The sequence below is a fragment of the Lithobates pipiens genome, unplaced genomic scaffold (assembly GCF_037356315.1).
Source record: "Lithobates pipiens isolate NorthernLeopardFrog02 unplaced genomic scaffold, aLitPip1_a1.2 Scaffold_73, whole genome shotgun sequence".
Classification (NCBI taxonomy): domain Eukaryota; kingdom Metazoa; phylum Chordata; class Amphibia; order Anura; family Ranidae; genus Lithobates; species Lithobates pipiens.
Genome location: NW_027507896.1, coordinates 1,445,598 through 1,472,920, shown reverse-complemented (window position 1 = coordinate 1,472,920; position 27,323 = coordinate 1,445,598). Strand labels below are relative to the sequence as shown.

Below are 27,323 nucleotides of genomic sequence, written 5' to 3'. Positions count from 1 at the left end.
TTAGGGTTACAGTTTGAGGTAATCATTAGAGTTAAGATTAGGATTAGTACTCAGGGTTAGGATTAGAGTTTGGGGTAATCATTAGGGTTAGAGTTTGGGGTAATCATTAGGGTTAGGGTTAAGATTAGGATTAGTACTCAGGGTTAGGATTAAAGTTTGGGGTAATGATTAAGATTTGGATTAATACTCAGGGTTAGGATTAGGATTAGGGTTACAGTTTGGGGTAATCATTAGGGTTAGGGTTAGGATTAGTACACAGGGTTAGGATTAGGGTTAGGATTAAAGTTTGGGGTAATCATTAAGATTAGGATTAGTACTCAGGGTTAGGTTTAGGATTACAGTTTGGGGTAATCATTAGGGTTAGGGTTAAGATTAGGATTAGTACTCAGGGTTAGGATTAGGGTTAGGGTTACAGTTTGGGGTAATCATTAGGGTTAGGGTTAAGATTAGGATTAGTACTCAGGGTTAGGATTAGGATTAGGGTTACAGTTTGGGGTAATCATTAGGGTTAGGGTTAGGATTAGTACTCAGGGTTAGGATTAGGGTTAGGATTAAAGTTTGGGGTAATCATTAAGATTAGGATTAGTACTCAGGGTTAGGTTTAGGATTACAGTTTGGGGTAATCATTAGGGTTAGGGTTAAGATTAGGATTAGTACTCAGGGTTAGGATTAGGGTTAGGATTAGAGGCGATTCAGTTTGCATTGTGCGCTATACAAGTATTTCATTCATTCATTCATTAGAGTTTGGGGTAATCATTAGAGTTAGAGTTAAGATTTGGATTAGTACTCAGGGTTAGGATTGGAGTTTGGGGTAATCATTAGGGTTAAGATTAGGATTAGTACTCAGGGTTAGGATTAGGATTGGAGTTTGGGGTAATCATTAGGGTTAAGATTAGGATTAGTACTCAGGGTTAGGATTAGGATTAAAGTTTGGGGTAATCATTAAGATTTGGATTAGTACTCAGGGTTAGGATTAGGATTAGGGTTACAGTTTGGGGTAATCATTAGGGTTAGGGTTAAGATTAGGATTAGTACTCAGGGTTAGGATTAGGGTTAGGATTAGAGTTTGGGGTAATCATTAAGATTAGGATTAGTACTCAGGGTTAGGATTAGGGTTAGGATTAGAGTTTGGGGTAATCATTAGGGTTAGGGTTAAGATTAGGATTAGTACTCAGGGTTAGGATTAGGGTTAGGATTAGAGTTTGGGGTAATCATTAAGATTAGGATTAGTACTCAGGGTTAGGATTAGGGTTAGGATTAGAGTTTGGGGTAATCATTAAGATTAGGATTAGTACTCAGGGTTAGGATTAGGGTTAGGATTAGAGTTTGGGGTAATCATTAGAGTTAGAGTTAAGATTAGGATTAGTACTCAGGGTTAGGATTAGGGTTAGGGTTACAGTTTGAGGTAATCATTAGAGTTAAGATTAGGATTAGTACTCAGGGTTAGGATTAGAGTTTGGGGTAATCATTAGGGTTAGAGTTTGGGGTAATCATTAGGGTTAGGGTTAAGATTAGGATTAGTACTCAGGGTTAGGATTAAAGTTTGGGGTAATGATTAAGATTTGGATTAATACTCAGGGTTAGGATTAGGATTAGGGTTACAGTTTGGGGTAATCATTAGGGTTAGGGTTAGGATTAGTACACAGGGTTAGGATTAGGGTTAGGATTAAAGTTTGGGGTAATCATTAAGATTAGGATTAGTACTCAGGGTTAGGTTTAGGATTACAGTTTGGGGTAATCATTAGGGTTAGGGTTAAGATTAGGATTAGTACTCAGGGTTAGGATTAGGGTTAGGGTTACAGTTTGGGGTAATCATTAGGGTTAGGGTTAAGATTAGGATTAGTACTCAGGGTTAGGATTAGGATTAGGGTTACAGTTTGGGGTAATCATTAGGGTTAGGGTTAGGATTAGTACTCAGGGTTAGGATTAGGGTTAGGATTAAAGTTTGGGGTAATCATTAAGATTAGGATTAGTACTCAGGGTTAGGATTAGGATTAGGGTTACAGTTTGGGGTAATCATTAGGGTTAGGGTTAGGATTAGTACTCAGGGTTAGGATTAGGGTTAGGATTAAAGTTTGGGGTAATCATTAAGATTAGGATTAGTACTCAGGGTTAGGTTTAGGATTACAGTTTGGGGTAATCATTAGGGTTAGGGTTAAGATTAGGATTAGTACTCAGGGTAGGGATGTTGGGGTTGAATTTGCAGTGTGAGTGTCATGGGAGGAATGTTGAAGATTGGGGGGTCAATAAAGGGGTACAAGGAAATGAGAGTTTTGTTCCTGACTTGTTTTCTCCTTCTAGATATCCAGGAATATTATGAGGTGATGCTGAGCCCGGTGAGCCCCCCCAGTTGCCGTCGTGTGGAGAAGGTCAGTGTCCTCACCTTGTGGGGTTCCAGCTTCTTCTCTGTCTGAATGATGTACTGCTAGTTATTAGAATGTTTCTTATTTTCTGTAACGGGGTCTTGGTGCACCCTCCATGTGTCCGGCCACAGACTGGAGGAGTCCAAGGAGTTCTTGGCCAAGTGAGAGATGGAATTCTGCAATGTTTTCAGGATCTCCCCGGGAGGGGGTCTCATCCCTCGGACCGTCTGGTGTCCTCCTCTGTGGTCTGCTGTTCAGGAACCTCAGTCAGGTCCCAGAAGACCTCTGCTTGGAGGAGACTTGGAGGACAAGCCATTCATTCTCCGTGAATCTATTCACATTTTGTATGGTGAGGGTCTTCAATCTTCTCTCCCATCGCCTCGCTTTCTAACAATTAGAAGTGAAAGTCGGTGAGGATCACCGACGATATGTTCTCCTTAGACCAAGACCTCTGTGGAGGACCCTTGATAATCTGCTTCATGTGTCTGGCCTGGTACTCTACAGGGCCCCATTCACAAAGCTTTAAGAAACGAAAAGAATCTTTATTTACAGCCATGTGACTATCGTTGTTGAATCTCATTGGCTGAAAATAACTGACACTAAGGATCCTTATACTGGTGTGTTATCTGTGTGATTAAACAATCGGATTGTATTGGAAGCAATAGAGAAAGATAAGGAAATGTCTGAAGAGGTTAAACTATAGCAAAGCGAATCAATGCAGGAACAATACAGTATGGCCAAATACCCTTTAATGTGTGGCTGCCTGTCCGGCAGGACTAAGAATGTAATCATCAATAGCCCTCCAACTAGGAGATCACTCCCCAAGTGAGACGGGTATTGGATAACAAGGGTTTGGGCTGGCCAGCCCACTAGCAGGCCCTCAGTCAGGAGAGTCAGGGAAACATCCACCAAACCTCCTGCTCCCCAGTACTTCTAGGAAGATAGTCCCTGACTACAAACAATCTGAAAGGTTGATTCTTCTGCCGGCATAGTTGGGGCCTTTATGTTGGCGCGCAGAGGTGGGTGTAGTCCCTTTTAAGATGTGGCGAAAAAAGGTCTGATTTCCTTTTAAGAGGCAAAGTGGTTGACACAGTTCTCCTTAATATGTGAGGTTGGTGGGAAGGGTTGCCTTAAGATATTTAGTGGTAGTCAGGAGTTTCCTTGGGTAATGGTCAGTTTAAGAGAGGGAGGGGGGTTTGGCAGGCGTGTTTTCCTTTTTAAAGGGTGAAGTTGAACTTGGGTGGCAAACTCCCTCCTTAAATGGCTTGAACATAAATGGATGCAGCTACGGAGACAAGGTTCTGCCTAGCAGGGAGCAGAAGGGTTACCCCAGTTCAGTGACCCGCGGGCAGAAACCACGATGCCAACCAAGAAATGGCGGCCTAAGGGGGTAGTCATATATTTGTCTATAATAAGGGTCCACTGTTAAAGAATACTGCAGGTTTATCTGGCAACAAGGGTGAAAGGTAAACAATAGTAACGATGTGTGGGACAGTAACCCTCTCACCAGACCTTCTGCGACAACCCAGGAGAGCGAGAGTAGTCCTGCAACGGGGGAGCCCCTTTAATTAAAGGTGCAGGGAAGGTGCATGTGACTCAGGCACTCCTGCAGCTACCAGGACTCCTCAAAGCAGTGCTTTGCACACAGGGTTACGCTAGACCAGCCTTTCTCAACCTTTTTACCCCAGGGGAACCCTTAAAATAATTTTCAGGTTATCGGTGAACCCCTAATAAACCCATTCATTGGGGGTCAGTGGGAACAATGACCCTTACTTTGGTGGTCAGTGAGAAGAATGCCCTTTTTTACAGTGGTGGTAAGACTAGTCCTCTTACAGAGAGCTATAAAGATCATTGATGTCATACCACTGTCTCCTCCAAGTGGTATTGGCTCAGAAGTATGTAGGCACCATCAAACAGGAGGTCAAATCAGCCACAGCTCAAGGAACCCCTAGCCATCTCTGGAGGAACCTTGGTTGAGAATGGCTGCGCTAGACATTCTCTTCCTCAGCTTCTCCAGATGCTCCGTACTTCCCCGGGCCAAACCTGGTCCGGGCCGGTACCACACGACTCTCACCCTCTTCCTCCAAAAGTCTCTCTCCAACTCCCCTCCATCTTCCCAGGCTTTTCTTTTTATACCCCCCCTTCCCTCGCCCCCCTGGTGATTGCTCATGTCTTAGTTTTTGGTTTATTGAAAAAAATGCACATTCAAATCAACGCACGTCTCTTCATCAGAAGCAACGATCGATATCCTACAGATAACGTATACGGATGAAAATGGCACGCCACTCAAGTAGGGACTGCCCAATCCTTCCATTTCTAGTCAGGCAGGAAGTCCATACAACGTGTGAGAAGTCAGAGGGCCCAAAACAGGGAGAAATCTTCTAAAAAAACTAATAAAAAGAGGAAAGAAAGCAGAGTAAGAATTGTACATAGAAGGACGGCCCTCTATGTCTGCCAGTAGAAGCTCCACCCAAATGCCGATTACCACAAATGATCACCGAAAGATTGTCCCAAATCTACGGCCATTCTCCGATCTCCAACCCAATGAGGAGTACTGGCAATAACAGAGGGGAAGGACCAACTGAACAAGGGGGGCACCTATGGTGGGGAGTCAGGAACTCGCTGGTGTCCTGTGTATCCAGCCGGGGGCCCCCAGAGTTTGGTCCACTTTCCTGGACACCCCAGTTTGGCAATAGCCCCCCAAATCTAGAGGCCAGTGATATGGAGATTTTAATTAGGGATGAATCACCCATCAAACCATTGTCTACCATGTACAAGGATCTGTTCCCTGAAACCCCCAAATTCCTGAGGGCCTGTGTGTCACCACGGACTGTTGTGGCTCCTGGTTTGGACAAGGAGGATTGGGAGGATATATGGAAGGTTGCCTTTACCGGATTGGTGTCCACTGGAGACCATTTAATACATTATACATTTCTCCATAGGGTCTACCTCACACCGGCCAGATTGGCAAAAATATACAGGGACCAACCCTCCTTGTGTTGGCGCTGCTCTGTACCTGATGCCAAGGCTGCTGATAAGGCAGTACAGCCGGGCCCTTCTGTACAGGGCCCGGGCTCAATCAGTTCAAAACTGTGCAGGAAGGCCAGCTGTAATGTCTTATTGCAGATACCAATCCTTTTCTTCCTCCCCCTGCAAGCTTCTCCTTCTCTTTTTCCCTCTGGTCTAACCCTCTGCTGTCCGGGCCCCCTGTTCCTCCACAGCCCTGACGGTTTTCCTCCTCTCCTCTCCTGCCGGAAGCTGCTGCGGGCACACAGGGGGATGCTTTAGGAGGGAGAGTGGGGGAAGGGGCCGGTAAATATAACATTTATTGGTCCCTTCATTTCCTGAATGAGCGCAGAGAGTGATCGGTACCAATCAATCCTGTGTCCATTCATCGCGGAAGCATAGTAAACTGTGTTTACGAAGCTTTAGTTTTTGAATGAGCAGGAAGCCTCAGAGTGCTTCCAATTCATTGATCTGTGCAGCTGAGGCTACAGAGAAAAGGAACGATAAATCGAAATCCTTAGTCACTTCCGGATAGGGGGGCCCCTGTTAGGAAGGCTGTCTGGGGCCCCCGTGATTTCTGACAGCAGCCCTGCCTGATGCAGACATTATACATATTTCCTGGTGGGAGGTTTTGGCCCGTAGGATCTCAGTCACTCGTATACCTGTAGAGGGGTGCTTTCTAAGCCTGGTGGATTTCTTGGCCACTACCAAAGCGTTAGGCGCTCTCCTCGCATTATTACTATTTTATGTTCGGAAACTTATTATTTTGTCGTGGAAAAAAATAAAATATTTGCACCGACCTGTCCTGGAAATCATTTGTGAATAGAGCAAAGCCTTCATATAAAGCCACCTACACCAATCGGAGAGCTTCATATAAAGCCACCTACACCAATCGGAGAGCTTCATATAAAGCCACCTACACCAATCGGAGAGCTTCATATAAAGCCAACTACACCAATCGGAGAGCTTCATATAAATCCACCTACACCAATCGGAGAGCTTCATATGAAGCCACCTACACCAATCGTGGAGCTTCATATAAAGCCAACTACACCAATCGGAGAGCTTCATATAAAGCCACCTACACCAATCGGAGAGCTTCATATAAAGCCAACTACACCAATCGGAGAGCTTCATATAAATCCACCTACACCAATCGTGGAGCTTCATATGAAGCCACCTACACCAATCGTGGAGCTTCATATAAAGCCACCTACACCAATCGTGGAGCTTCATATGAAGCCACCTACACCAATCGGGGAGCTTCATATGAAGCCACCTACACCAATCGTGGAGCTTCATATAAAGCCACCTACACCAATCGTGGAGCTTCATATGAAGCCACCTACACCAATCGGGGAGCTTCATATGAAGCCACCTACACCAATCGTGGAGCTTCATATAAAGCCAACTACACCAATCGGAGAGCTTCATATAAAGCCACCTACACCAATCGGGGAGCTTCATATAAAGCCAACTACACCAATCGGAGAGCTTCATATGAAGCCACCTACACCAATCGGGGAGCTTCATATAAAGCCACCTACACCAATCGGGGAGCTTCATATAAAGCCAACTACACCAATCGGGGAGCTTCATATAAAGCCAACTACACCAATCGGAGAGCTTCATATGAAGCCACCTACACCAATCGGGGAGCTTCATATGAAGCCACCTACACCAATCGGGGAGCTTCATATAAAGCCACCTACACCAATCGGGGAGCTTCATATAAAGCCACCTACACCAATCGGAGAGCTTCATATAAAGCCACCTACACCAATCGGAGAGCTTCATATGAAGCCACCTACACCAATCGGGGAGCTTCATATAAAGCCACCTACACCAATCGGGGAGCTTCATATGAAGCCACCTACACCAATCGGGGGGGCTTTCACCAAGTATGGAAAAGTCTGGGGGGGGGGTTGGCTGTCCTCCTCGGATATGGTCTCTGATTGGCCGGTTTCACTCACAAGCTGCCTAATTGGTAATCGCAGTCATTTCCTGAGGAAGGAGCGCTTGGTGTGTGTAATTGGGTATGAAGTGGGGGAATTAGCGGACATGGAGGTCTTTGGTGGCCTTCATTTACTCTGAATGATAAATTGTCCAAGGCTGAAAAATGTCTGGAAGATAGAAAGAAACATTGTTACATTTTGTATCTTTCCATTCATCTGCAGATGAGATTCCTGGACTCTAATCAGCCCCAATTAACTCCTCGTTCTCCTCCTCCAATCAACTTCTCATTTCCCTGATGATTTTTTTGTGTAATTTTAAACAGAACAAATCACAGAATAAAACGCACTTTTTTTTGTAACAACAAAGAAAAATCGCATTTTGCCGTTACAATTAATTCTAAGGTCAGCAAACTGTGGCCCTAGGGCCGACGTGGACCTTTGCTTGCTTTTATGTGGCCCTTGAGGCATAATTCCCCCCACTGACGGGGCACTATTCCTCCCACTGATACCAATAGTGCCCCATCATCCTCCCACTTACACCAATGATGGGGCACTATTCCCCCCACTGACACCAATGATGGGGCACTATTCCCCCCACTGACACCAATGATGGGGCACTATTCCCCCCACTGACACCAATGATGGGGCACTATTCCTCCCACCGATACCAATGATGGGGCACTATTCCTCCCACCGACACCAATGATGGGGCACTATTCCTCCCACCGACACCAATGATGGGGCACTATTCCTCTCACTGATACCAATGATGGGGCACTATTCCTCCCACTGACACCAATGATGGGGCACTATTCCTCCCATTGACACCACTGATGGGGCACTATTCCTCCCACCGACACCAATAATGGGGCACAATTCCTCTCACTGATACCAATGATGGGGCACTAATCCTCCCACCGATACCAATGATGGGGCACTATTCCTCCCACCGATACCAATGATGGGGCACTATTCCCCCCACTGACACCAATGATGGGGCACTATTCCTCCCACCGATACCAATGATGGGGCACTATTCCATCCACTGACACCAATGATGGGGCACTATTCCTCCCACTGACACCAATGATGGGGCACTATTCCTCCCACTGACACCAATGATGGGGTACTATTCCTCCCACTGTCCCCATAATTTTCAACTCACTATGCCAATCAATACTGTCTCACTGTGCCCATCATTGCAGACTCACTATGCCCATCAATTCAGCCTCACTGTGCCCATCATTTTAGACTCACTGTGCCCATCAATGCAGACTCACTGTGCCCATCATTTTAGACTCACTGTGCCCATCATTGCAGCCTCACTGTGCCCATCATTTTAGACTCACTGTGCCCTTCATTGCAGACTCCCTGTGCCCATCAATGCAGCCTCACTGTTACTTCATTGCAGACTCACTGTGTCCATCATGGCAGACTCACTGTGCCCATCATTGCAGCCTCACTGTGCCCATCATTGCAGCCTCACTTTGCCCATCAATGCAGCCTCACTGTTCCTTCATTGGAGACTCACGGTGCCCATCAATGGAGACTCACTGTGCCCATCATTTTAGACTCACTGTGCCCATCATTGCAGCCTCACTGTGCCCATCATTTTAGACTCACTGTGCGCATCAATACAGACTCACTGTGCCCATCATTTTAGACTCACTGTGCCCTTCATTGCAGCCTCACTGTGCCCATCATTTTAGACTCACTGTGCCCTTCATTACAGACTCACTGTGCCCATCAATGCAGCCTCACAGTTACTTCATTGGAGACTCACGGTGCCCATCATTGCAGACTCTCTGTGCCCATCATGGCAGACTCACTGTGCCCATCATTGCAGCCTCACTTTGCCCATCAATGCAGCCTCACTGTTCCTTCATTGTAGACTCACGGTGCCCATCATTGCAGACTCACTGTGCTCATCAATCGAACCTCACTGTGCCCATCATTTCAGACTCACTGTGCCCATCAATGCACACTCACTATGCCCATCAATACTGCCTCACTGTGCCCATCAATGCAGACTCCCTGTGCCCATTAATACAAACTCACTGTGCTTATTATTGCAGCTTCATTGTGCCCATCAATGCAGCCTCATTATATCCATCATTGCAGACTCACTGTGCCCAAAATTGCAGACTCACTATGCCAATCAATACTGCCTCACTGTGCGCAGTAATGCCAACTCACTGTGCCCATCATTGCATACTCACTGCGCCCATCAATACTGCCTCACTGTACCCATCAACGCCAACTCACCGTGTCCATCATTGCAGACTTGCTGTGCTCATCCATTCAGATTTACTGTGCCCATCATTGCAGACTCACCTTGCCCTTCAATGCAAACTTAATGTGCCCATTGTTGCCGACTCACATTGTTCATCATTGCAGACTCTCCGTGCCCATTAATGCAGCCCCACTGTGCCTTTCATTGCAGACTCCCTGTGCCCATTAATGCAGACTCACTGTGGTCATCATTGCAGACTCACTTTGCCAATCAATACTGCCTCACTGTGCGCAGTAATGACAACTCACTGTGCCCATCACTTCAGCCTAATTGTGCCCTTCATTGCAGACAAATTGTACTCATTAATGCAGACTCACTGTGCCTATTAATTCAGATTCACCGTGCCCATCAATGCAGCCTCACTGTGCCCATCAATACTCCCTCACTGTTCCCATCATTGCAGACTGACTGTGCCCATCATTGCAGTCCCACTATGCCAATCAATACTGCCTCACTGTACCCATCAACGCCAACTCACCGTGTCCACCATTGCAGACTGGCTGTGCTCATCAATGCAGATTTACTGTGCCCATCATTGCAGACTCACTGTGCCCATCAATGCAGACTTACTGTGCCCATCGTTGCTGACTCACATTGTTCATCATTGCAGACTCTCTGTGCCCATTAATGCAGCCTCACTGTGCCCATCAATGCAGACTCACTGTGCCTTTCATTGCAGACTCACTGTGCCCATTGATGCAGACTTAGTGTGCCCTTCATTGCAGACTAACTGTGCCGGGTGTGCCCATCATTGCAGACTCAGTGTGCCCATCAATGCAGACTCACTGTGCCCATCATTGCAGACTCGCTGTGCCTATTAATGTAGACTCTCTCTGCCCATAATTGCAGACTCACTGTGTCGATCATTGGAGCCTCATTGTGCCCATCAATGCAGCCTCACTGTTTCCATGATTGCAGAATCTCTGTGCCCATGAAATGCAGACTCACTGTGACCATCATTGCAGACTCACTGTGCCTTTATTGCAGACTCACTCTGCCCATCATTGCAGACTCACTGCGCTCATCAATACTGCCTCACTGTGCTCATCAATGCAGACTTACTGTGTCGATCATTGTAGCCTCATTGTGCCCATCAATGCAGACTCGCTGTACCCATCAATGCAGCCTCACTGTGCCCATCAATACTGCCTTAATGTGCCTGTCAATGCAGACTCACTATGCCAATCAATACTACCTCACTGTGCCCATCAATACCAACACACTGTGCCCATCATTGCAGACTCACTGTGCTCACCAATGCAGACTCACTGTGCCCTTCATTGCAGACTCACTGTGCTCATTAATGCAGACTCACTGTGCTGGGTGTGCCCATCATTGCAGACTCACTGCGCCCATCAATACTGCCTCACTGTGCTCTTCAATGCAGACTTACTGTGCTCCTGACTGCAGCCACACTGTGCCCATCATTGCAGACTAACTGTGCCCTTCATTGCAGACTTACTGTGCCCATCATTACAGATTCACTGTGGCCATCATTGCAGACTCACTGTGCCCATCACTGCAGCCTCACTCTGCCCTTCATTGCAGACTCACTGTGCCCATCAATGCAGACTCACTGTTTCCATGATTGCAGACTCTCTGTGCCCATGAAATGCAGACTCACTGTGCCTTTATTGCAGACTCACTCTGCCCATTAATGCAGACTCATTGTGCCGGGTGGGCCCATCATTGCAGGCTCACTGTGCCCATCACTACTGCCTCACTGTGCCCTTCATTGCAGACTCACTGTACCCATTAATCCAGACTCACTATGCCCATCATTGCATACTCACTGTGCCCATCAATGCAGCCTCACTGTGCCCATCAATACTGTCTTAATGTGCCTGTCAATGCAGACTCACCATGCCAATCAATACTACCTCACTGTGCCCATCAATGCCAATGCATTGTGCCCATCATTGCAGACTCACTGTGCTCACCAATGCAGACTCACTGTGCCCTTCATTGCAGACTCACTGTGCCCATTAATGCAGACTCACTGTGCTGGGTGAGCCCATCATTGCAGACTAACTGCGTTCATCAATACTGTCTCACTGTGCTCTTTAATGCAGACTTGCTGTGCTCATGACTGCAGCCACATTGTGCCCATCATTGCAGACTCACTGTGCCCTTCATTGCAGACTTACTGTGCCCATCATTGCAGACTCACTGTGCTCATCAATGCAGACTTACTGTGCCCATCATCGCAGACCCACTGTGCCCATCACTGCAGTCTCACTGTGCCCATCAATGCAGTCTTACTTTGTCCATCAATGCAGCCTCACTGTGCCGATCATTGCAGCCTCACTGTGCCCATCATTACTGCCTCACTGTGTCCATCATTGCAAACTCACTTTGCCCAGCATTGCACTCTCTCTCCTCGCACTCTCTCTCCTTGTATTCTCTCTCCTTGTGCTCTCTCTTCTTGTACTCTCCATCGTTGTACTCTCCCACTTGTAATTTCTCCCATGTACTCTCTCCCCCTATAGTCTCTCTCCTTGTACTGTCTCCCCTTGTACACTCTTTCTCCTTGTACTCTCTCCTCCCTTGTAGTCTCTCCCCTGTACTTGATACCTTTGTACTCTCTCTCCTTGTACTCTCTCTCTTTTGTATACCCTCTCCCCCCTTGTTCTCTCTCTCTCTCTCTATCTTTGTACTCTCTCTCCTTGTACTCTCTCTCCTTGTATTCTCTCCCCTTGTATTCTCTCCCCTTGTACTTTCTCTCCCTTTGTACTCTCTCCTTGTACTCTCTCCTTGTACTCTCTCTCCTTGTAGTCTCTCCCCTTGTACTCTACCCTTTTGTACTTTCTCCCCTTGTACTCTCTCTCCTTGTACTCTCCCCTTGTAGTCTCTCAGTCCCGGCAGTCTTGTTGGTCTCCGGTGGTCCCGGCAGTCTCTCAGTCCCGGTGGTCTCCGGTGGTCCCGGTAGTCTCTCAGTCCCAGGGGTCTCCGGTGGTCCCGGCAGTCTTTCAGTCCCGGTGGTCCTGGCAGTCTCTCAGTCCCGGCAGTCTCTCAGCCCCGGTGTTCTCCGGTGGTGCCAGCTTTCTCTTAGTCCCGGTGGTCTCAGCTCTCTCTCAGTCCGGCAGTCTCTCAGTCCCGGTGGTCTCGGCTGTCTCTCAGTCCCGAATGTCTCCGGTGGTCTCGGCTGTCCCTCAGTCCCGGTGGTCTCCAGTGGTCCCGGCAGTCTTTCAGTCCCGGTGGTCTCGGCTGTCTCTCAGTCCCGGTGGTCTCGGCAGTCTCTCAGTCCCGGTGGTCTCGGCTGTCTCTCTGTCCCGGATGTCTCCGGTGGTCTCGGATGTCTCTCAGTCTCAGTGGTCTCCGGTGGTCCCGGCAGTCTTTCAGTCCCAGTGTCTCGGCTGTCTCTCAGTCCCGGTAGTCTCTGGTGGTTCCAGCAGTCTGTCAGTCCTGATGGTCTCCGGTGGTCCCGGGTGTCTCATAGCACCGGTGGTCTCCGGTGGTCCCGGATGTCTCTCAGTCCCGGTGGTCTGCGGTGGTCCCGGCTGTCTCTCAGTCCCAGTGTTCTCCGGTGGTCCCAGCTGTCTCTCAGTCCCGGTGTTCTCCGGTGGTCCCGGCTGTCTCTCGGTCCCGGTGGTCTCCAGTGGTCCCGGCTGTCTCTTGGTCCCGGTGGTCTCTGGTGGTCCCGGCTGTCTCTTGGTCCTGGTGGTCTCGGCTGTCTCTTGGGCCCGGTGGTCCCGGCTGTCTCTTAGTCCCGGTGGTTTCCGGTGGTCCCGGCTGTCTCTCGGTCCCGGTGGTCCCGGCTGTCTCTCGGTCCCGGTGGTCTCCGGTGGTCCCGGCTGTCTCTCGGTCCCGGTGGTCCCGGCTGTCTCTTAGTCTCGGTGGTCTCCGGTGGTCCCGGCTGTCTCTCTGTCCCGATGGTCTCCTGTTGTCCCGGCTGTCTCTTAGTCCCAGTGGTCCCGGCTGTCTCTCGGTCCCGGTGGTCTCCGGTGGTCCCGGCTGTCTCTTAGTTCCGGTGGTCCCAGCTGTCTCTCTGTCCCAGTGGTCTCCGGTGGTCCCCGCTGTCTCTTAGTCCCGGTGGTCCCGGCTGTCTCTCTGTCCCGGTGGTCCCGGCTGTCTCTCTGTCCCGGTGGTCTCCGGTGGTCCCTGGTGTCTCTTAGTCCCGGTGGTCTCCGGTGGTCCTGGCTGTCTCTCAGTCCCGGTGGTCTCTGGTGGTCCCGGCTGTCTCTTAGTCCCGGTGGTCTCCGGTGGTCCCGGCTGTCTCTCTGTCCCGGATGTCTCTTAGTCCCGGTGGTCTCCGGTGGTCCTGGCTGTCTCTCGGTCCCGGTGGTCTCTGGTGGTCCCGGCTGTCTCTTAGTCCCGGTGGTCTTCGGTGGTCCCGGCTGTCTCTCTGTCCCGGTGGTCTCCGGTGGTCCCGGCTGTCTCTTAGTTCCGGTGGTCCCGGCTGTCTCTCTGTCCCGGTGGTCCCGGCTGTCTCTCTGTCCCGGTGGTCTCCGGTGGTCCCTGGTGTCTCTTAGTCCCGGTGGTCTCCGGTGGTCCTGGCTGTCTCTCAGTCCCGGCTGTCTCTTAGTCCCAGTGGTCTCCGGTGGTCCCGGCTGTCTCTCTGTCCCGGATGTCTCTTAGTCCCGGTGGTCTCCGGTGGTCCTGGCTGTCTCTCGGTCCCGGTGGTCTCTGGTGGTCCCGGCTGTCTCTTAGTCCCGGTGGTCTCCGGTGGTCCCGGCTGTCTCTTAGTCCCGGTGGTCTCCGGTGGTCCCGGCTGTCTCTCTGTCCCGGTGGTCCCGGCTGTCTCTTAGTCCTGGTGGTCTCCAGTGGTCCTGGCTGTCTCTCTGTCCCCGGTGGTCCCGGCTGTCTCTCTGTCCCGGTGGTCTCCGGTGGTCCCGGCTGTCTCTCTGTCCCGGTGGTCTCCGGTGGTCCCGGCTGTCTCTCTGTCCCGGTGGTCTCCGGTGGTCCCGGCTGTCTCTTAGTCCCGGTGGTCCCGGCTGTCTCTTGGTCCCGGTGGTCTTGGCTGTCTCTTAGTCCCAGTGGTCTCTGGTGGTCCCAGCTGTCTCTTAGTCCCGGTGGTCTAGGCTGTCTCTCTGTCCCAGTGGTCCCGGCTGTCTCTTGGTCCCGGAGGTCTCCAGTGGTCCCGGCTGTCTCTCTGTCCCGGTGGTCTCCGGTGGTCCCGGCTGTCTCTTAGTCCCGGTGGTCTCCGGTGGTCCTGGCTGTCTCTGTGTCCCCGGTGGTCTCCGGTGGTCCCGGCTGTCTCTCTGTCACGGTGGTCTCCGGTGGTCCCGGCTGTCTCTCAGTCCCGGTGGTCTAAGGTGGTCCCAGCTGTCTCTCGGTCCCGGTGATCCCGGCTGTCTCTTGGTCCCGGTGGTCCCGGCTGTCTCTTGGTCCCGGTGGTCCCGGCTGTCTCTCAGTCCTGGTGGTCTCCGGTGGTCCCGGCTGTCTCTCGGTCCCGGTGGTCCCGGCTGTCTCTCGGTCCCGGCTGTCTCTTAGTCCCGGTGTTCCCGGCTGTCTCTTGGTCCCGGCTGTCTCTCGGTCCCGGTGGTCCCGGCTGTCTCTCGGTCCCGGTGGTCCCGGCTGTCTCTTAGTCCCGGCTGTCTCTTGGTCCCGGCTGTCTCTTAGTCCCGGTAGTCCCGGCTGTCTCTTGGTCCCGGTGGTCTCCGGTAGTCCCGGCTGTCTCTCTGGTCCCGGTGGTCCCAGCTGTCTCTCGGTCCCGGTGGTCCCAGCTGTCTCTCGGTCCCGGTGGTCTCCGGTGGTCCCGGCTGTCTCTCGGTCCTGGTGGTCCCGGCAGTCTCTCAGTCCTGGTGGTCTCCGGTGGTCCCGGCTGTCTCTCGGTCCCGGTGGTCCCGGCTGTCTCTTAGTCCCGGTGTTCCCGGCTGTCTCTTGGTCCCGGTGGTCCCGGCTGTCTCTTGGTCCCGGCTGTCTCTTGGTCCCGGTGGTCCCGGCTGTCTCTTGGTCCCGGCTGTCTCTTGGTCCCGGTGGTCCCGGCTGTCTCTCGGTCCTGGTGGTCCCGGCTGTCTCTCAGTCCTGGTGGTCTCCGGTGGTCCCGGCTGTCTCTCGGTCCCGGTGGTCCCGGCTGTCTCTTAGTCCCGGTGTTCCCGGCTGTCTCTTGGTCCCGGTGGTCCCGGCTGTCTCTTGGTCCCGGTGGTCCCGGCTGTCTTTTGGTCCCGGCTGTCTCTTAGTCCCAGTGTTCCCGGCTGTCTCTTGGTCCCGGTGGTCCCGGCTGTCTCTCGGTCCCAGTGGTCCCGGCTGTCTCTTAGTCCCGGCTGTCTCTCGGTCCCGGTGATCCCGGCTGTCTCTTGGTCCCAGCTGTCTCTCAGTCCTGGTGGTCTCCGGTGGTCCCGGCTGTCTCTCGGTCCCGGTGGTCCCGGCTGTCTCTTGGTCCCGGCTGTCTCTTAGTCCCGGTGTTCCCGGCTGTCTCTTGGTCCCGGCTGTCTCTCGGTCCCGGTGGTCCCGGCTGTCTCTCGGTCCCGGTGGTCCCGGCTGTCTCTTAGTCCCAGCTGTCTCTTGGTCCCGGCTGTCTCTTAGTCCCGGTAGTCCCGGCTGTCTCTCGGTCCCGGTGGTCTCCGGTAGTCCCGGCTGTCTCTCTGGTCCCGGTGGTCCCAGCTGTCTCTCGGTCCCGGTGGTCCCAGCTGTCTCTCGGTCCCGGTGGTCTCCGGTGGTCCCGGCTGTCTCTCGGTCCTGGTGGTCCCGGCTGTCTCTCGGTCCCGGTGGTCCCGGCTGTCTCTTAGTCCCGGTGTTCCCGGCTGTCTCTTGGTCCCGGTGGTCCCGGCTGTCTCTTGGTCCCGGTGGTCCCGGCTGTCTCTTAGTCCCGGTGTTCCCGGTTGTCTCTCGGTCCCGGTGGTCCCGGCTGTCTCTCGGTCCCAGTGGTCCCGGCTGTCTCTCGGTCCCAGTGGTCCCGGCTGTCTCTCGGTCCCAGTGGTCCCGGCTGTCTCTTAGTCCCGGCTGTCTCTCGGTCCCGGTGATCCCGGCTGTCTCTTGGTCCCGGCTGTCTCTCAGTCCTGGTGGTCTCCGGTGGTCCCGGCTGTCTCTCGGTCCCGGTGGTCCCGGCTGTCTCTCGGTCCCGGCTGTCTCTTAGTCCCGGTGTTCCCGGCTGTCTCTTGGTCCCGGTGGTCCCGGCTGTCTCTTGGTCCCGGTGGTCCCGGCTGTCTCTCGGTCCTGGTGGTCCCGGCTGTCTCTCAGTCCTGGTGGTCTCCGGTGGTCCCGGCTGTCTCTCGGTCCCGGTGGTCCCGGCTGTCTCTTAGTCCCGGTGTTCCCGGCTGTCTCTTGGTCCCGGTGGTCCCGGCTGTCTCTTGGTCCCGGTGGTCCCGGCTGTCTCTCGGTCCTGGTGGTCCCGGCTGTCTCTCAGTCCTGGTGGTCTCCGGTGGTCCCGGCTGTCTCTCGGTCCCGGTGGTCCCGGCTGTCTCTTAGTCCCGGTGTTCCCGGCTGTCTCTTGGTCCCGGTGGTCCCGGCTGTCTCTTGGTCCCGGTGGTCCCGGCTGTCTCTTGGTCCCAGCTGTCTCTTAGTCCCGGTGTTCCCGATTGTCTCTTGGTCCCGGCTGTCTCTCGGTCCCAGTGGTCCCGGCTGTCTCTCGGTCCCAGTGGTCCCGGCTGTCTCTTAGTCCCGGCTGTCTCTCGGTCCCGGTGATCCCGGCTGTCTCTTGGTCCCGGCTGACTCTCAGTCCTGGTGGTCTCCGGTGGTCCCGGCTGTCTCTCGGTCCCGGTGGTCCCGGCTGTCTCTCGGTCCCGGCTGTCTCTTAGTCCCGGTGTTCCCGGCTGTCTCTTGGTCCCGGTGGTCCCGGCTGTCTCTTAGTCCCGGCTGTCTCTTGGTCCCGGTGGTCCCGGCTGTCTCTTAGTCCCGGTAGTCCCGGCTGTCTCTCGGTCCCGGTGGTCTCCGGTAGTCCCGGCTGTCTCTCTGGTCCCGGTGGTCCCAGCTGTCTCTCGGTCCCGGTGGTCCCAGCTGTCTCTCGGTCCCGGTGGTCTCCGGTGGTCCCGGCTGTCTCTCGGTCCTGGTGGTCCCGGCTGTCTCTCGGTCCCGGCTGTCTCTTAGTCCCGGTGTTCCCGGCTGTCTCTTGGTCCCGGTGGTCCTGGCTGTCTCTTGGTCCCGGTGGTCCCGGCTGTCTCTTGGTCCCGGTGGTCCCGGCTGTCTCTTGGTTCCGGTGGTTCCGGCTGTCTCTTGGTCCTGGTGGTCCCGGCTGTCTCTTGGTCCCGGTGGTCCCGGCTGTCTCTTGGTCCTGGTGGTCCCGGCTGTCTCTCAGTCCTGGTGGTCTCCGGTGGTCCCGGCTGTCTCTCGGTCCCGGTGGTCCCGGCTGTCTCTCAGTCCTGGTGGTCTCCGGTGTTCCCGGCTGTCTCTTGGTCCCGGTTGTCTCTTGGTCCCGGTGGTCCCGGCTGTCTCTTGGTCCCGGCTGTCTCTCAGTCCTGGTGGTCTCCGGTGGTCCCGGCTGTCTCTCGGTCCCGGTGGTCCCGGCTGTCTCTCAGTCCTGGTGGTCTCCGGTGTTCCCGGCTGTCTCTTGGTCCCGGCTGTCTCTTGGTCCCGGTTGTCTCTTGGTCCCGGTGGTCCCGGCTGTCTCTTGGTCCCGGTGGTCCCGGCTGTCTCTCAGTCCTGGTGGTCTCCGGTGGTCCCGGCTGTCTCTCGGTCCCGGTGGTCCCGGTGGTCCCGGCTGTCTCTCAGTCCTGGTGGTCTCCGGTGTTCCCGGCTGTCTCTTGGTCCTGGTGGTCCCGGCTGTCTCTTGGTCCCGGCTGTCTCTTGGTCCCGGTGGTCCCGGCTGTCTCTTGGTCCCGGTGGTCCCGGCTGTCTCTCGGTCCCGGTGGTCCCGGCTGTCTCTCGGTCCCGGTGGTCCCGGCTGTCTCTCAGTCCTGGTGGTCTCCGGTGTTCCCGGCTGTCTCTTGGTCCCGGTGTTCCCGGCTGTCTCTTGGTCCCGGTGGTCCTGGCTGTCTCTTGGTCCCGGTGTTCCCGGCTGTCTCTTGGTCCGGGTGGTCCCGGCTGTCTCTTGGTCCCGGTGGTCCCGGCTGTCTCTTGGTCCCGATGGTCCCGGCTGTCTCTCTGTCCCGGTGGTCCCGGCTGTCTCTTGGTCCCGGTGTTCCCGGCTGTCTCTTGGTCCGGGTGGTCCCGGCTGTCTCTCTGTCCCGGCTGTCTCTCTGTCCCGGTGGTCCCGGCTGTCTCTTGGTCCCGGCTGTCTCTCTGTCCCGGTGTTCCCGGCTGTCTCTTGGTCCCGGTGGTCCTGGCTGTCTCTTGGTCCCGGTGTTCCCGGCTGTCTCTTGGTCCGGGTGGTCCCGGCTGTCTCTGTCCCGGTGGTCCCGGCTGTCTCTTGGTCCGGGTGGTCCCGGCTGTCTCTCTGTCCCGGTGGTCCCGGCTGTCTCTTGGTCCCGGTGGTCCCGGCTGTCTCTCTGTCCCGGTGTTCCCGGCTGTCTCTTGGTCCTGGTGGTCCCGGCTGTCTCTTGGTCCCGGCTGTCTCTTGGTCCCGGTGGTCCCGGCTGTCTCTCGGTCCCGGTGGTCCCGGCTGTCTCTCGGTCCCGGTGGTCCCGGCTGTCTCTCAGTCCTGGTGGTCTCCGGTGTTCCCGGCTGTCTCTTGGTCCCGGTGTTCCCGGCTGTCTCTTGGTCCCGGTGGTCCTGGCTGTCTCTTGGTCCCGGTGTTCCCGGCTGTCTCTTGGTCCGGGTGGTCCCGGCTGTCTCTTGGTCCCGGTGGTCCCGGCTGTCTCTTGGTCCCGGTGGTCCCGGCTGTCTCTCTGTCCCGGTGGTCCCGGCTGTCTCTTGGTCCCGGTGTTCCCGGCTGTCTCTTGGTCCGGGTGGTCCCGGCTGTCTCTCTGTCCCGGCTGTCTCTCTGTCCCGGTGGTCCCGGCTGTCTCTTGGTCCCGGTGGTCCCGGCTGTCTCTCTGTCCCGGTGTTCCCGGCTGTCTCTTGGTCCCGGTGGTCCTGGCTGTCTCTTGGTCCCGGTGTTCCCGGCTGTCTCTTGGTCCGGGTGGTCCCGGCTGTCTCTGTCCCGGTGGTCCCGGCTGTCTCTTGGTCCGGGTGGTCCCGGCTGTCTCTCTGTCCCGGTGGTCCCGGCTGTCTCTTGGTCCCGGTGGTCCCGGCTGTCTCTCTGTCCCGGTGGTCCCGGCTGTCTCTTGGTCCGGGTGGTCCCGGCTGTCTCTCTGTCCCGGTGGTCCCGGCTGTCTCTTGGTCCGGGTGGTCCCGGCTGTCTCTCTGTCCCGGTGGTCCCGGCTGTCTCTCTGTCCCGGTGGTCCCGGCTGTCTCTTGGTCCCGTTGGTCCCGGCTGTCTCTTGGTCCCGGTGGTCCCGGCTGTCTCTTGGTCCCGGTGGTCCCGGCTGTCTCTCTGTCCCGGTGGTCCCGGCTGTCTCTTGGTCCCGGTGTTCCCGGCTGTCTCTTGGTCCGGGTGGTCCCGGCTGTCTCTCTGTCCCGGCTGTCTCTCTGTCCCGGTGGTCCCGGCTGTCTCTTGGTCCCGGTGGTCCCGGCTGTCTCTTGGTCCCGGTGGTCCCGGCTGTCTCTTGGTCCCGGTGTTCCCGGCTGTCTCTTGGTCCGGGTGGTCCCGGCTGTCTCTCTGTCCCGGTGGTCCCGGCTGTCTCTCTGTCCCGGCTGTCTCTTGGTCCCGGTGGTCCCGGCTGTCTCTTGGTCCCGGTGGTCCCGGCTGTCTCTTGGTCCCGGTGGTCCCGGCTGTCTCTCTGTCCCGGTGGTCCCGGCTGTCTCTTGGTCCGGGTGGTCCCGGCTGTCTCTCTGTCCCGGTGGTCCCGGCTGTCTCTCTGTCCCGGTGGTCCCGGCTGTCTCTCGGTCCCGGTGGTCCCGGCTGTCTCTTGGTCCCGGTGTTCCCGGCTGTCTCTTGGTCCCGGTGGTCCTGGCTGTCTCTTGGTCCCGGTGGTCCCGGCTGTCTCTCTGTCCCGGTGTTCCCGGCTGTCTCTTGGTCCCGGTGGTCCTGGCTGTCTCTTGGTCCCGGTGGTCCTGGCTGTCTCTTGGTCCCGGTGTTCCCGGCTGTCTCTTGGTCCGGGTGGTCCCGGCTGTCTCTCTGTCCCGGTGGTCCCGGCTGTCTCTCGGTCCCGGTGGTCTCCGGTGGTCCCGGCTGTCTCTTGGTCCCGGTGGTCCCGGCTGTCTCTTGGTCCCGGTGTTCCCGGCTGTCTCTTGGTCCGGGTGGTCCCGGCTGTCTCTCTGTCCCGGTGGTCCCGGCTGTCTCTCTGTCCCGGCTGTCTCTTGGTCCCGGTGGTCCCGGCTGTCTCTTGGTCCCGGTGGTCCCGGCTGTCTCTTGGTCCCGGTGGTCCCGGCTGTCTCTCTGTCCCGGTGGTCCCGGCTGTCTCTCGGTCCCGGTGGTCCCGGCTGTCTCTCAGTCCTGGTGGTCTCCGGTGTTCCCGGCTGTCTCTTGGTCCCGGTGTTCCCGGCTGTCTCTTGGTCCCGGTGGTCCTGGCTGTCTCTTGGTCCCGGTGTTCCCGGCTGTCTCTTGGTCCGGGTGGTCCCGGCTGTCTCTTGGTCCCGGTGGTCCCGGCTGTCTCTTGGTCCCGGTGGTCCCGGCTGTCTCTCTGTCCCGGTGGTCCCGGCTGTCTCTTGGTCCCGGTGTTCCCGGCTGTCTCTTGGTCCGGGTGGTCCCGGCTGTCTCTCTGTCCCGGCTGTCTCTCTGTCCCGGTGGTCCCGGCTGTCTCTTGGTCCCGGCTGTCTCTCTGTCCCGGTGTTCCCGGCTGTCTCTTGGTCCCGGTGGTCCTGGCTGTCTCTTGGTCCCGGTGTTCCCGGCTGTCTCTTGGTCCGGGTGGTCCCGGCTGTCTCTTGGTCCGGGTGGTCCCGGCTGTCTCTCTGTCCCGGTGGTCCCGGCTGTCTCTTGGTCCGGGTGGTCCCGGCTGTCTCTCTGTCCCGGTGGTCCCGGCTGTCTCTTGGTCCCGGTGGTCCCGGCTGTCTCTCTGTCCCGGTGGTCCCGGCTGTCTCTTGGTCCGGGTGGTCCCGGCTGTCTCTCTGTCCCGGTGGTCCCGGCTGTCTCTTGGTCCGGGTGGTCCCGGCTGTCTCTCTGTCCCGGTGGTCCCGGCTGTCTCTCTGTCCCGGTGGTCCCGGCTGTCTCTCGGTCCCGGTGGTCCCGGCTGTCTCTCGGTCCCGGTGGTCCCGGCTGTCTCTTGGTCCCGGTGGTCCCGGCTGTCTCTTGGTCCCGGTGTTCCCGGCTGTCTCTTGGTCCGGGTGGTCCCGGCTGTCTCTCTGTCCCGGTGGTCCCGGCTGTCTCTCTGTCCCGGCTGTCTCTTGGTCCCGGTGGTCCCGGCTGTCTCTTGGTCCCGGTGGTCCCGGCTGTCTCTTGGTCCCGGTGGTCCCGGCTGTCTCTCTGTCCCGGTGGTCCCGGCTGTCTCTTGGTCCGGGTGGTCCCGGCTGTCTCTCTGTCCCGGTGGTCCCGGCTGTCTCTCTGTCCCGGTGGTCCCGGCTGTCTCTCGGTCCCGGTGGTCCCGGCTGTCTCTTGGTCCCGGTGTTCCCGGCTGTCTCTTGGTCCCGGTGGTCCTGGCTGTCTCTTGGTCCCGGTGGTCCCGGCTGTCTCTTGGTCCCGGTGGTCCCGGCTGTCTCTCTGTCCCGGTGTTCCCGGCTGTCTCTTGGTCCCGGTGGTCCTGGCTGTCTCTTGGTCCCGGTGTTCCCGGCTGTCTCTTGGTCCGGGTGGTCCCGGCTGTCTCTCTGTCCCGGTGGTCCCGGCTGTCTCTCTGTCCCGGCTGTCTCTCTGTCCCGGTGGTCCCGGCTGTCTCTTTGTCCCGGTGGTCCCGGCTGTCTCTTGGTCCCGGTGGTCCCTGCTGTCTCTCTGTCCCGGTGGTCCCGGCTGTCTCTCGGTCCCGGTGGTCTCCGGTGGTCCCGGCTGTCTCTTGGTCCCGGTGGTCCCGGCTGTCTCTTGGTCCCGGTGTTCCCGGCTGTCTCTTGGTCCGGGTGGTCCCGGCTGTCTCTCTGTCCCGGTGGTCCCGGCTGTCTCTCTGTCCCGGCTGTCTCTTGGTCCCGGTGGTCCCGGCTGTCTCTTGGTCCCGGTGGTCCCGGCTGTCTCTTGGTCCCGGTGGTCCCGGCTGTCTCTCTGTCCCGGTGGTCCCGGCTGTCTCTTGGTCCGGGTGGTCCCGGCTGTCTCTCTGTCCCGGTGGTCCCGGCTGTCTCTCTGTCCCGGTGGTCCCGGCTGTCTCTTGGTCCCGGTGGTCCCGGCTGTCTCTTGGTCCCGGTGTTCCCGGCTGTCTCTTGGTCCCGGTGGTCCTGGCTGTCTCTTGGTCCCGGTGGTCCCGGCTGTCTCTTGGTCCCGGTGGTCCCGGCTGTCTCTCTGTCCCGGTGTTCCCGGCTGTCTCTTGGTCCCGGTGGTCCTGGCTGTCTCTTGGTCCCGGTGTTCCCGGCTGTCTCTTGGTCCGGGTGGTCCCGGCTGTCTCTCTGTCCCGGTGGTCCCGGCTGTCTCTCTGTCCCGGTGGTCCCGGCTGTCTCTCTGTCCTGGTGGTCCCGGCTGTCTCTCTGTCCCGGTGGTCCCGGCTGTCTCTCTGTCCCGGTGGTCCCGGCTGTCTCTTGGTCCCGGTGGTCCCGGCTGTCTCTCTGTCCCGGTGGTCCCGGCTGTCTCTCGGTCCCGGTGGTCTCCGGTGGTCCCGGCTGTCTCTTGGTCCCGGTGGTCCCGGCTGTCTCTTGGTCCCGGTGTTCCCGGCTGTCTCTTGGTCCGGGTGGTCCCGGCTGTCTCTCTGTCCCGGTGGTCCCGGCTGTCTCTCTGTCCCGGCTGTCTCTTGGTCCCGGTGGTCCCGGCTGTCTCTTGGTCCCGGTGGTCCCGGCTGTCTCTCTGTCCCGGTGGTCCCGGCTGTCTCTTGGTCCGGGTGGTCCCGGCTGTCTCTCTGTCCCGGTGGTCCCGGCTGTCTCTCTGTCCCGGTGGTCCCGGCTGTCTCTTGGTCCCGGTGGTCCCGGCTGTCTCTTGGTCCCGGTGTTCCCGGCTGTCTCTTGGTCCCGGTGGTCCTGGCTGTCTCTTGGTCCCGGTGGTCCCGGCTGTCTCTTGGTCCCGGTGGTCCCGGCTGTCTCTCTGTCCCGGTGTTCCCGGCTGTCTCTTGGTCCCGGTGGTCCTGGCTGTCTCTTGGTCCCGGTGTTCCCGGCTGTCTCTTGGTCCGGGTGGTCCCGGCTGTCTCTCTGTCCCGGTGGTCCCGGCTGTCTCTCTGTCCCGGTGGTCCCGGCTGTCTCTCTGTCCCGGTGGTCCCGGCTGTCTCTCTGTCCCGGTGGTCCCGGCTGTCTCTTGGTCCCGGTGGTCCCGGCTGTCTCTCTGTCCCGGTGGTCCCGGCTGTCTCTCGGTCCCGGTGGTCTCCGGTGGTCCCGGCTGTCTCTTGGTCCCGGTGGTCCCGGCTGTCTCTTGGTCCCGGTGGTCCCGGCTGTCTCTTGGTCCCGGTGGTCTCTGGTGGTCCCGGCTGTCTCTTGGTCCCGGTGGTCCCGGCTGTCTCTCTGTCCCGGTGTTCCCGGCTGTCTCTTGGTCCCGGTGGTCCTGGCTGTCTCTCTGTCCCGGTGGTCCCGGCTGTCTCTCTGTCCCGGTGGTCCCGGCTGTCTCTCTGTCCCGGTGGTCCCGGCTGTCTCTCTGTCCCGGTGGTCCCGGCTGTCTCTCTGTCCCGGTGGTCCCGGCTGTCTCTTGGTCCCGGTGGTCCCGGCTGTCTCTCTGTCCCGGTGGTCCCGGCTGTCTCTCGGTCCCGGTGGTCTCCGGTGGTCCCGGCTGTCTCTTGGTCCCGGTGGTCCCGGCTGTCTCTTGGTCCCGGTGGTCCCGGCTGTCTCTTGGTCCCGGTGGTCTCTGGTGGTCCCGGCTGTCTCTTGGTCCCGGTGGTCCCGGCTGTCTCTCTGTCCCGGTGTTCCCGGCTGTCTCTTGGTCCCGGTGGTCCTGGCTGTCTCTTGGTCCCGGTGTTCCCGGCTGTCTCTTGGTCCGGGTGGTCCCGGCTGTCTCTCTGTCCCGGTGGTCCCGGCTGTCTCTCTGTCCCGGTGGTCCCGGCTGTCTCTCTGTCCCGGTGGTCCCGGCTGTCTCTCTGTCCCGGTGGTCCCGGCTGTCTCTTGGTCCCGGTGGTCCCGGCTGTCTCTCTGTCCCGGTGGTCCCGGCTGTCTCTCGGTCCCGGTGGTCTCCGGTGGTCCCGGCTGTCTCTTGGTCCCGGTGGTCCCGGCTGTCTCTTGGTCCCGGTGGTCCCGGCTGTCTCTTGGTCCCGGTGGTCTCTGGTGGTCCCGGCTGTCTCTCGGTCCCGGTGGTCTCTGGTGGTCCCGGCTGTCTCTCTGTCCCGGTGGTCTCCGGTAGTCCCGGCTGTCTCTTAGTCACAGAGTGTCGGTGAGTAAGAGATCCTCGCGTGGGTTCTCCTCTCTCTCCCCGCTCCTCCCCCCTCCTCTCCTCTCCTCCCTCCTCCCTCTTCCCCGCAGATCTGCAGCCTCTCCTCCATCGCCGCGCACCCTCTTCTCCGCTCTCCATCCCTCCAATCACCCCCATCCTCCTCCTCCTCCTCCTCCTCACCCCGATCCCTTCCCTCTCCTCTCCTCCCCGGGGACGGAGGACGGTGAGCTCTGGATGTGGCTGATCGGCCGCCATGGATTGTCTGTGTATTGTCACCACTAAGGTAAGGAGACCCCCACCTTCCCCACCCAGGGAAAGAGGGGACAAAGAGAGAGGAGACCTCCATGGATGGACAGACCTCCATAGAGGAAGAGACCCCCATAGAGGAAGAGACCCCCATAGATGGAGAGACCTTCATAGACAGAGACCCCCCATAGATGAAGAGACCCCCATAGATGGAGAGACCTTCATAGACAGAGACCCCCCATAGATGGAGAGACCTCCATAGACAGACCTCCATAGAGGAAGAGACCCCCATAGATGGAGAGACCTTCATAGATGAAGAGACCTTCATGGACAGAGACCTCCTGAATCTTCACCTATAGACAGATCTCCATACAGGGGTGCAGATGGGGACATATCATATGAATATCCTCTCTCTACATTGTATTATATATATAGAATAAGCCCCATACACCACACATGTATGACCCCCTATATACATTGTATTATATATATAGAATGAGCCCCATACACCACACATGTATGACCCCCTATATACATTGTATTATATATATAGAATGAGCCCCATACACCACACATGTATGACCCCCTATATACATTGTATTATATATATATATATATAGAATAAGCCCCATACACCACACATGTATGACCCCCTATATACATTGTATTATATATATAGAATGAGCCCCATACACCACACATGTATGACCCCCTATATACATTGTATTATATATATAGAATGAGCCCCATACACCACACATGTATGACCCCCCTATATACATTGTATTATATATATAGAATGAGCCCCATACACCACACATGTATGACCCCCTATATACGTTGTATTATATATATAGAATGAGCCCCATACACCACACATGTATGACCCCCTATATACATTGTATTATATATATAGAATAAGCCCCATACACCACACATGTATGACCCTTTATATACATTGTATTATATATATAGAATAAGCCCCATACACCACACATGTATGACCCCCTATATACATTGTATTATATATATAGAATAAGCCCCATACACCACACATGTATAACCCCCAATATACATTGTGTATATATATATATAGAATGAGCCCCATACACCACACATGTATGACCCCCTATATACATTGTGTATATATATATATAGAATGAGCCCCATATACCACACATGTATGACCCCCTATATACATTGTATTATATATATAGAATGAGCCCCATACACCACACCTGTATGACCCCCTATATACATTTTATTATATAGAGAGAATGAGCCCCATACACCACACATGTACGACCCCCTATATACACACACAGCAGTATCTGTACATGTATGTAGCATTGCTGGGATTGGATGTAGCTGTATACATTGAGAGGCCTCTGTCCTCTATATACACAGAGGAGAGGTATACGGTATATTGTACTTTGTGATATACATCGGTATGGGGGAGGCCAGGTGAGATGTCAGGCCGGGCTCCATGCATTGCACCCTAATATATATAATAGAGGGTGGAAGATGTGTGCTATATACTGTATACCATCAGTCTCATAGTGCTCTCCATGCTGCTGAAGTCTATTATACTGAGAAATGTATCATGTGCTGGATAAGACACCTCCCCCCTATATACTGTATATATATATGTCATGTGCTGGATAAGACACCTCCCCCCTATATACTGTATATATATATATATATATGTCATGTGCTGGATAAGACACCTCCCCCCTATATACTGTATATATATATATATGTCATGTGCTGGATAAGACACCTCCCCCCTATATACTGTATATATATATGTCATGTGCTGGATAAGACACCTCCCCCTATATACTGTATATATATATGTCATGTGCTGGATAAGACACCTCCCCCCTATATACTGTATATATATATGTCATGTGCTGGATAAGACACCTCCCCCCTATATACTGTATATATATATATATATATATATATATGTCATGTGCTGGATAAGACACCTCCCCCTATATACTGTATATATATATATGTCATGTGCTGGATAAGACACATCCCCCCTATATACTGTATATATATATATATATGTCATGTGCTGGATAAGACACATCCCCCCTATATACTGTATATATATATATATATATATATATATATATATATATATATATATATATATATATATATATATATATATATATATATATATGTCATGTGCTGGATAAGACACCTCCCCCTATATACTGTATATATATCTCTCATGTGCTGGATAAGACACCTCCCCCTATATACTGTATATATATATATGTCATGTGCTGGATAAGACA

The 27,323-nt window shown here is 55.4% G+C and overlaps 1 protein-coding gene across 1 annotated transcript in view; it reads left to right on the top strand.

The window, feature by feature from the left end:
- The window catches only part of LOC143959408 (disks large homolog 4-like), a gene marked incomplete in the record, with an annotated part of 327,564 nt that overhangs the window by 28,274 nt on the left and 271,967 nt on the right, over nt 1-27,323 (top strand). Inside the window, 1 exon segment of the mRNA XM_077468048.1 lies at nt 2,302-2,369. Within this exon segment, the coding sequence (XP_077324174.1) occupies nt 2,302-2,369 (68 nt within the window).